Consider the following 10860-nt stretch of genomic DNA (forward strand, 5'->3'; position numbering starts at 1 on the left):
GGTCAATTTTAACCTGGGCCAAGAATGTCCTCATAATAAATTATGAACTACAGATCTTTTTACAATGGATTAATAGACTGTCTGACATTGATAAATGGATGATTAATCTTAATGGTTCAGAGAAAAGGGTAAGAGTATTTTTATCTGCTTCATTGCAGTTACTTGCTTTTGCAGGAGCAAATCTCGCACCTGTGTCATAGCACCCTCTGACACCTGTATCACTTCTGGTACTTATGTTTAGTATGTATAATAGTCTGATGCTGTTTTACTCTTTCACTGTTTCAAGATTCACCCATGACTCTTCAAAGACCAACAGGTGCATGTTTCTGCAGGAACCTGTGCAAATGTGGTGACAACAAAGACGGTTCTTGGGTTTCAAGCTCTCTCTTGAATGCTGTTACCACTGTCCCATATAAATACATACATTTAAGGAAGGAACAGTTGAAAGATTCCTGGAATTACCGCCATTTTCCTTAACACACCAGTAAATCTAAAATTCATTCTGTAAACAAGAGCTAAATTTATCACAGAACAGCATCAGTGTACACTAACATTGTAGCACAAAAAAAAGCAAATTTGATAAATTATATATTTTGTGTATTTTTGCATTACTTTAGGAACAAACATCCAATTTCAGGGTGAAACATTAACATTTATGGTATTTTTATTGCTGTCAAATGTCAAAACAGGTCAAATCTGACCTGAATAGTATGTTTAAACAAGTCTCACCTATAGCTTGCAAAGGGAAGAAGATCCTCATCAGTGTAGCTGAGCACCGTCGGGTCAAAGCTAAAGGAGAAGCTCATATTGTTTCTCTGGATCCTATAAGACTGGAGCACACCGTTGGGTTCCAGAGGAGGAGTCCATGACACCAACACTTCACTGGGTCGACCCTGAAGGAGACTCACAGTCGGTGGGGCTAGGCCGCGAGGGGGTGCCTGCCTGGTTGTCACGCTTAACCAGGAGCTGTGGGCGTGGCCGGCGGCGTTGTGAGAACGTACGGCAAACCCATACTGAGTCCAAGGACGCAACCCAATCACTGTGTAGGAGAAAGTGTCATTTTCTTGTGGAGAAGACTGTCTGAACAGCACCTGTTTGTGATTGGGGGTGGGGGTGAGAAGAGAATAGTAGACATCTTAGTCAAATGAAAGAACAAACAAAAAAAACCAGGGAGAATATTTCCACATACTTTCTCTCTTTGAGCATCCTCCTCTCTGCTTCTACCCCTCCCCACCTGATCCATACTTCTTCCCAGTAAGTAGTAATCGTCAATGGGCCCATTCGGCTGAGCGGGAGGTCCCCAGGTGAGCGACACGTGGTCTGAACTGACGGAAAGAGGTGTTGGAGGGGGCTGCGAGGCTGGCGGTGCGGCAGCAGTGGTGACATGCTGAGGAGAGCTACGTGTGCACCCTGCTGACGTACAGGCTTCAAGAGTAAGAGTGTACGTGGTCCACGGCTCCAAGCGACGAAACAGAAAGTTGCGTGAGAGTCCGCTGAACTCCAGGTTGCCCTCACTGTACAAATTGTACATCTGATGGAGAACAAGAGGAGGAAGCAGGGAGGCTTATCATGCAGATTGGGGAAAGAATAATGTCATGTTGTGTAGTTGCTACAAAGCAGTGGAGGCACAATGCACTTTGTTACATGGCAACAACCAGCTGATGGACAAATTAGTGCAGACTAACTAGTTTGCTGCCTAAACAGGCTGCCATAGAAAGAAGGAGAGGCAGGTTTGGCGGAATCATCCATTCAGCCATCATTTTCTGCACTGCTTGTCCTCATTAGACACAAATAGATAAGAAAACGTTCACACTCACATTCACACTTATGGGTAATTTGGAGTCTTCAATGAACCCAACATACAGTTTTTGGAACGTGGGAGGATGCCATAGTACGCAGAGAAACCCCATGCAAGGACAGGAAGAACATGTAAACTCCACAAAGGAAGGCCAGAGCTGAGATTCACACTCAGAATCTCTCGACTGTGAAGCAGATGTGCTAACCACTCGTGCACCATACTGCCAATGGGACCTCATTAGAATTAGTAGGCCGCAGCTCTTTTGCTTTGAACATTTCCGGTTGAAGCTGATTGGCTCTAAGTTGCCTTTTAATTCATCTCATTCTCCAGCATAAAATCATTGTGGAGATAAAGCTTCTCTTTAGTCATCTATGTTTATGACAAAAAAACATTACTTTTTTTGTTATTTATAGTTACTTTTCAAATCCCAGTTCCTAATGTACACTACTGGCATCAATTTGACTCAAGAGACCATCCTGCATCACGAGCATGTGTGGTGATTTGGTTGTCTAATACTGTTTATACCGTGACGACGCCATTTGGAGAACTTGGTGGATCCCAGTTGAGCAGCAACGACCTGCCCCGCTCTTTCTGCTCCACACTGAAGTTAGCCAGTCCAGCAGGAGAAGCCTCCAGGGTCATCGAGCCTACCCACGGACTTGACACACTGGCTGAAAGGATTAAAAAAAAAAATTTAAAAAGTGAACCTGATGTTGTTTGTAGTGATCTTAAAGCCACTGGTCATGATCAAACCTGCTTCATTTACAGCTTCCACTTGTAGACTATACTTGCTGTAGGGCTCAAGGCCAAAGACGTTTGCTTCTAGGATTGAACCCTGAAGGATAAAATTGAAAAAAGGTAAGTACACTGTCATAGTAATGCAAGCAAAGTGTAAATATTTTTCCACAACAGGGAAAGTGTGAAACAATGGCAAGTTAAAATAATGTGACATGGGGATTTGTGATTTCAACATTACAAACATACTGTACTAGGAGGAAGTGGCAGCGACAGACTGGCAGACAGCCGTCCCTTAACGCCGCGTTCAAAGCCTGCTGAGTGTTTATATCACACGTGCATACTATCATGGCTCTCCCTCATACAAACGGAGGGACAGTGCTTTAGGCAATGGGACACAGCCCAAAAAGCTCACACTCACTGCGACAGGGTGCAGTGTGTATGTAGCATTATTTATTCATTAAAAATAAACACTTGAAGTCTGAAGTGGGACGAGATGGTAATCGGGAATGGAACACTTAAACGTGAGATCGAAAGCAACTTCTGAATGTTTGGAAAATTATGGGGGAAAAAAGAGTCTGGAATTAAAAAAAAAACAACAACAACTCACTCTTCAGGCTCTCACATAAACAGATTAGCTCTTAGACCAATTCCATGCAGTGGCAAGGGGATCCAAATGGCTCCAATTCAAACGGAATCAAAGGAGAACCCAGACAAATCAGCGTGGCGTGGCACCAAGGATGAAGTGCCTGAACAATAAGCCCAATGCATGTCTTGACTGTCTCGATGTCTGCCAGCCAACGTGTTTGTCATACGCAGTTAAATAGGATTAATAAATCCCAGGACACCCCTAGATGCAAGCTAAATCCTCCTGCAAATCACACAAGTTCACAGCGGAAAAAGAGAGGGAGGGACACGAAAAGACAAATCAAACAAAGTACATAGGTAATAATAGAACGGGCAGGGAATTAGGCAAGAGTGATGGGGAAAAAAAGGGTAATGGTGAGTAGGTTAAAAAAAAAAAAAAAGCCACAGACGGAAGGAAGGAAACCTGAGTCGATAGGAAATGAGAGCGTGGAGGGGAAAAGGGAGAGATAGATGTTACAAAAGGGAGAGACAGATTAAGTGAGCGCGAACGAGAGATCTCTCCACCTTAAAAGCCAGTGAAATATGTGAGGCATGTGGCCTATAAAGTGCCTAACATATGCACATTGTCAATAGCAGCATCTGGCGCTGCCAACTTTTATAGGAGCGCAGAGACTCTGCTACACGCCTCTAGATGGCAATATATTCAAACACTTTATCGCTGGAACGCACGGCATTAATAGCCTCCTCGCAGCACGCACACACATCCACGCGCTAGGAAATTGAGCACATCAGCTCCGCTAACTGCTCACACACACACACACAAGCAGGCTGTAATCAAACGCTTTAACACGGAAGCACGCTATTACATTCCATTAACAGCCCCCTTCATAACAATTTGTCCCTTACACACACACACACACACATATGCACAAAACACCTTAAGAAATCAACAAGATGAGGTAACACAAAGTTTTAGGTGTGCAATAGCACCAGAAAATAAACTGATGACAAAGTAAACTCTGCTGTGAAGGACAGCACAAAGGAGGTCCACCACCTTGTTACAGATTTAATATAGTGTCCCACATAGGCAATTTGCAGTTTCTTGTTGTGTAAATGTTTTACAGTGGTACAGTAAATCCCCGCCTGTTCGTGGTTCGCTATTGACAAATTCACGTATTTGCGTTTTTCTCAGTGGAACCGATCTTAGCTATTTGCTATTTTTTTTGGTGCTCTTTCTGAAACGCCCTAAGATTCCACAGGATGGCACCAAAACCCTGGCTAAGAAGAAAGAAGTAATGGGTGTCAAGAAAGTACTGTATGTTGAAGTGATTCATCTTAACTGTTGTAAGATCTCAGTGTAAGTTTTTTAAAAAAAGTTTTTCATTACTTTTATTCATATTACGACTGTATAGGCAATTGTAAAAAAAACAAATTTTTCGGAATTCCCGGCAGGGATCGGTCCCTAGCTGTACATCTAAATCTAAATGCCCCTGAAATCATAACATTCAGACCGCAGCCCTTCCAACGTTTGAACCATTGCATGAACAATAGGACCTGTTAACAGAACTTCTTGTGATGTTAGTAAGAGGCACACACATCTGTCTTGCATACTGGGTACAATACAGCTATCTGAAAGGACGCTCACTATAAAGTACTCGCAATACTGTGTTCTTGCAGTTAAGGAACACAGTTGGATTAGTCTCTTATGCAGATTTGCTGTGTTGGCAGTAGTTCAGTACACATTTCTCTGTCCAGGCTTCTCACTACAATATTGCCAAGTCAAACAGGAAATAATAAAACAAGAATGTACACTGCAATACGAACTGTGTGTATACTGCAGACCAAGCGACATGGCTAAACGTGATTGTGTAACGTGTAAGTGGGTTCTGCAACTAGTTCTAACGAGGGGCCTACTGTCAGCCATTAGTTCGCTGTGATTGAAAAATGTAATCACAGGTGAATGCTGTCGGAATGTCAGAGATGTAATGACCAATCAAAAAAATTGGCATGTCAAATCACATGAGCTTTACGTTTCCAGGTGTGACGCGAGATCCAGCTGGCCGCTGCCAAGCCATACTAATACATGTATACAATGCAGATGGCATGGAACAGATTATTTCTATATTCATTATTTCCTATGGGAACATGTGTTTTAGATGGAATGGATTGAGGCCAACCTTAGAGGTTTTACTGCATATATAATCACATGTGTGACAAAGTGAGTTACACTTTTGGTAATTATAATCAAAGATCGCAGGCCAACGGGAAGAAAACGTGGCTGCCTTTGGTGTGAGATATGAAAAGAAAGGTTCAGGTTAACCTAAAATCAATGTGAAGGAGTACATGTATGTGGAAATGATTACAACCCCCAGTTAATCATGACAAAGACGGGGGAAGGGAAAGAGAGAATGAGGGACCTGCAGAATAGAGAGGATGTGGACAAAGTGTGAACGAGAGAGAATACAGAATGATGGAGAAACGACGAGAAGTTCATCCAAGCAAATGTGTATGCATGTACAGTAGAGCTTAACAAGCCAACATCTGCATGCATCTTGCTTTTTTGCATTTGTCTCCAAAAGTGCACATCCCTCTGCGCTTGAGCATGATATTCAGGTGGAGAGGCATGGTGTAGCCAGGGGGACCAGTGTGTGATACTAATTAAGAGTAACCATGTGTATTTGTCAAAAGAATTATGCTGATTATTTCACAAAGGCCCCAGTACCGGGCCCTGCAGAGACACGGGGACAGAGCAACATTAGCATATGGCCACGCACTCACATCTGCACTCTTCCTCTCTCTTTGTCTCTCGCTGACACACGAACACAGGTAGCAGACAAGTGAGTGATCATACATGAGAGAACCGTGTCTAATGAATGGTGAATGTGGACCAACTGGTGGGCCTCAGGTATGTCCCGCTCCACAGGCCACCTCTGCCCTCCCGTCTCTATTATATTAAGTCCCGGAGAGATAACGAAGCACCATGCTGGCCCGCCTCTTCTCATGTGCCGTACTTCTTTGTCTGTGGGGCAAAGCGCAGGCGTAGATCACATTCAACGTCAATTCAGTCCAAGTCAACTGCATCCTGTAGTTGTGTCGTTTAGTACAAGCTGTGGCCAGAGCTGTGCTGGGAGAGCTGTAATTGTTTTTGGAGGTTTCTGAGGTGAGCCAGAGCACTGCACGCTGCTCTTTCGTGCCCCATGCCAAGCTGGCAAGCCTTGTTCGTGTGTGTGTAGACGTTTATTTGTGCATGCCTAATTCGATGTTACTGGAACAATTGCCCTGTGTCTGTTTGCCGATGCCCTGCATGGGTGTCCCTCCTAGTCAGTGTGAGTTAGACAAACCGTGACACACATACGCACGCACGCACACACACAGCCATTAGGCATGTGTTGTGCGGGTGGCCACCACAGAAGTGGAGAGAGGCTGCAGGGGCCTGGGCCAGGCGTGCTTACTTCACACAGACAGCCATGATTAACTTTGGCGGCTCCCGACCTCAGGAACACCATATTAAGTGCTATTCTGACTGTGCCCGTTTGCTTGTTACATGTGACTAAAGACCAGTCATCGGAAGTCTGGCACGATGAGAGAGATGGCATTCTAATACCCACAAAGTCACATATAGTAGAAAGTTGAACACAAACACAGATTTCAAAACCAATTATTTACATTATAAGAGATTACCCAAATGATTGTGGGCCTTAATAGTGGAGTTAAGTGTTCTAGTTTTACTTTTACAATGTTGCATGTGTGAAATTGATGGACCATTAAAGATATTTATTTTGTTACTGCACTAAGTGTAATTTCTGATATATTTTTTTTAATTCTAGTTTGTTGATTTAAGACAGGATCTGTAAATACAATTTGTTTGCATCATTATTTTGTGCCACGCCACTGTTATGCTATAAAAAGATTATATTTGTTGATTTGGTTAGAAACACTGCTGCACTAGACTTCGAGCAGTATAATAAGGGATCATTGTTGGGATGATTTTATTCAAATTGAAAAATAAGACAATTGAGACAATTTGGATACACTCTTTTTCTTAATGCATTGCCGAGGTATCATATCTGGCATCGGCAGGTACTCGGGTTCAAAAAAATGTGATGGGACAGCCCTAGTATCAAGGAACATTCTAAGATTCTCACAAATCTCACATTAACTTGTTAATAGCAAAGTCATAATGTGACAATGAGTCACACTGCAGAGGTGCATGTTGCTGTTTTGCATTCTTAATTGTCTTACATGTGTAAAAAGTGTAAAAACAAAACACTTTAGCCTTGATTACTCTTTTAGTCTGTAAATTCAAGTGTATACTATTCTTCTCCTCTCAAATGTCCAAAAGCCACAAAAAGCAACAGACGCACGCACGCACACATGCACACACACACACACACACACACAGCTAATCGTCGTTTGGTGCTTGTTGAACTGAAGTCTTGTGATTACTTTTTTCAAACATTTGCATAAAATTCCACTTGTGGGGTGTTCGACAACACCGAGATTACACTGTATTTCTTTGATTTATGTATTTCCAATCAAAGGCAACAAAAACAGAGTCAGCATTGCCAGTATTGGAGAAGTAGAATCTACAACATATAATAAAATGGTCCTTTGGCACTTTCCTTATGACAAATGACTCATTTGATTCAACTACAAAAATATCCAAGATGACATTGAGTGAATTCAATAGGGTTCTTAAAGACTTTTACTATATAAATGACAAATTCTGAAAGTCTGAAGACAACAACCTCCACATTTGACCACAGCTACCTCAAACATATTGGGTCAGATATCATTCAAAATCCATAGAATTGATTGGTTGTGGATTGTGACTGGCATAGTGGTGACAAGAAACCCCAGTGGACAGTCCAATACTAAATCTCTGGATTTGTTTCTTCACAGTGACTACAATACATCAGTGCAATTCTAATCTAATGCAAAGTTTTTTCAACCGGAAGGGTATTACTACTTACGAGACATAAAACAAACCAACAAACTCTGATCATGTATGCCAACAACAAAGACTGCTCGTCTTCATGCCCATGGTGCGAGACAAGGAGGACTCCTCCAGACCCGACTGTGCGCACAAGTGGCAGCTTCTTCAAAAAACAAACACGCTCTGACACTTTGAAGTGATGACCATCATATGGTGGCTGCCATTAGGGCAAGTGGGGGGACAGCTGGATGGTGTAGGTTCTTTACAAAAGACACAATAACACACAACCTGTCATTACTGGGAGTTAGAGAGAGACGGAGAGCGGGAGAAAGAAACAGTATAAAACCTCTCGAGAAATTATCACTTGCATGAGTGCGAGGGATATGGAAGGGGAGAAAGACATAACAACTGTTATTTGGAAGTGAGGTATAGAAAAGCCAGATGGAAATGCATGGCTGCCGAGGGAGGAGTGTAGAAAAGACGAGATGATGGCGATTGCAGCGAAGTGGAGCAGCCTGATTATTTGGCTGCTTATGCAAAACGCTGAGAGCCCTCCAATCAGAGTTGGAGACCTCTAACGAAGGGGTCTGATAGGCCGGAAGCCCTAATGAACTCTGCATGCAACTCCTCTTATTCCTCCTCCTCTCTACACCTGTCTTCATCCTCCTCATCACTCTCCAATCTTGCCTTGCTACCACTTCTCTCCACCCCTTTGTGTCCGTGGCTCGTTAGAAAAGCAGAGCAAGGGCAAAGCCTGGTAATTCTTATTCCTGGAGCTAGCCTTGATCCCTGCATGCTTCTGTGGATCAGCAGTGCGAGAAGGGTATCAGCAGAGACTTGAGGGTTAAATGCAACAAGTGGACATTTCTGTAGACTCTTAGACAAGGAAGAGAAGGCTTCTCTCATGTTAAGGATGGTTAAACCTTGAGAGGCTTCATCAGCTCTGTCTAGATCTGTGACTATCATTGACAATATTTTTGTAATAGTAAAATATTCAGTAGAACACAGACCCCAGCAGGGGACGAACAATGCCAAACAACTCCCTAACTCTTTTCATTGGAAAACCATGAACTGCTAGGCCGATACTACGCTATACTAGTCCTGTAGGTGGTGGTAATTACAAAGTGGGTGACAACTGCCATAAACAGGAAGTTTCTTTTCACCACAGCTCCATTAGATGGTTTTGATGGCACACTGCCAAACCTGATCCCAATTCAAGTGGACTTTAAACAGCCTCAGATCGGCATTAGCAACTTTTCACGACCCAGACGACTAAAGCCCTGCACACAAATCTGATTAGGGTTTACCGTTCTGAACTGTACTGTGGTGCACTGAACTGTGGAGCTCAGTGTAAATGTTATTAAACTGTTCCCCAGGCATATGAGAGTGTGGAAGTCTTCAATCTTTAAGAACCTGTAAAGTGAATTCTGAGATTTGTTTCTAAATACAGTATGCATGTTTGAAGGGTACTGCTGAAAACATTCTGAGAACTATGGAGTACGAAGACAGAACAATATAGTATTCAAATGTGGAATTTTAGTGTTCAACTGTTTCTCACCATTTCAGTTGTCCTGATTTTATTTTGGCATGGCTAAAATGGAGCCCAGTGACACACATCGGCCCCGGAATGAGTCGTTCCTCCCCAACTATATAAGGACTATCGAGTACATAAATATAACAACAAAGTGTCATTCTTTTTCATTCTCCTTTACTGATTTGAATGAAGACAGCCTTTATGCAATGCTAAAATAACCGTGTAAAAAAACAACCAATTGATTCACATGATCACAATCATATTCATAAACAAAGCAGCAGTTGACATGCTTAAGTAATCCCACCCTATTTACATGTATATAAACAGCTAATGGCATTCGTTTAACACTATAATTTTTTTTAAGCTGCCACATATTCTACATCTTCCAATGGTGTATGATTAAGTATACATGTGCCATCTTTGAAAGCTCATGTTGGCTTGAAACACAGTTGGCTGGCTGGCCCCTGCTCTCTGATGGGCCCTTAATGGTAAACTAACAGATTGTAAACATGCTGCGTGCTCTCTCTCCTCCATCAATCTCTTGCTATTTTCCTTCCAAATTCTTCATTTTCTTTCTGCTCTCTTCACCTCTTCCTTCCCGATTTCCTTCTTGTCCCGTTCCCATCCCTCCCTCTCTCTGCACTGCCTTTCCTGGGGTGTTTTTCAAACAACGTGTCCTTCATGTACGGTTGGTTACGGGGCGTACAGAAGGACATCATTAGCGCTGGTGGTTAAGCTGTAATTTACACCATTACCGAGGTAGGGGCCATTTTTATTGCCTAGTAAATTTCAGCTCTGAAATATTTAGACCATATGGCTCAATTTGTGTAATAACCTTAATTTCCAAGCACCCTTCAGCTCCCTTCCGCACCGGCTGTTGTTGGTGGATGATGTGTGTGCACGTTTGTATGTGTGTGCACAGTGAGCATACATAGACACAACACACGCATGCAGAGGCAGGTGTATGGTGAAAATGTAAGCGCATACACTTGCACTTAATCTCTAACATCCACATTAAACATTGTCTTCCACACACACATTCATTTACACACACGAACAAACCTACACACACACACACACACGTATGTATGCGGCTAGCAGATTAATAGGGTGTCAGCTTGTGTTTGGGTGAGGGAGCGTCAGGCGTTGGCCAGATGGTTCTCAGGGATGATGACTGTCAGGGGTCCTGCTCTGATCAATGGCATATATTAATACAGCACACATAGAGAGAGACACATTCACATACTGATGCACAAACACATGCAAAAA

At 42.8% G+C, this 10860-nt stretch overlaps 1 protein-coding gene across 5 annotated transcripts in view; it reads right to left on the reverse strand.

Annotated features, from left to right (window-relative positions):
- The window catches only part of ush2a (Usher syndrome 2A (autosomal recessive, mild)), a 249264-nt gene that overhangs the window by 24201 nt on the left and 214203 nt on the right, over nt 1–10860 (reverse strand). For all 5 annotated transcript variants that reach the window (XR_009787447.1, XM_061765858.1, XM_061765857.1 and 2 more), the window contains 4 exons: nt 2552–2633; nt 2324–2469; nt 1190–1531; nt 730–1091 (listed from right to left, as the gene is read on the reverse strand). Coding sequence is in view for 4 of the 5 variants with exons in the window: in XM_061765858.1 (XP_061621842.1) it covers nt 730–1091; nt 1190–1531; nt 2324–2469; nt 2552–2633 (932 nt within the window). In the remaining variant the exon portion in view is untranslated. The remainder of the gene's footprint in view (nt 1–729; nt 1092–1189; nt 1532–2323; nt 2470–2551; nt 2634–10860) is intronic.

Source organism: Phyllopteryx taeniolatus, chromosome 2 (genome assembly GCF_024500385.1).
Source record: "Phyllopteryx taeniolatus isolate TA_2022b chromosome 2, UOR_Ptae_1.2, whole genome shotgun sequence".
NCBI lineage: Eukaryota > Metazoa > Chordata > Actinopteri > Syngnathiformes > Syngnathidae > Phyllopteryx > Phyllopteryx taeniolatus.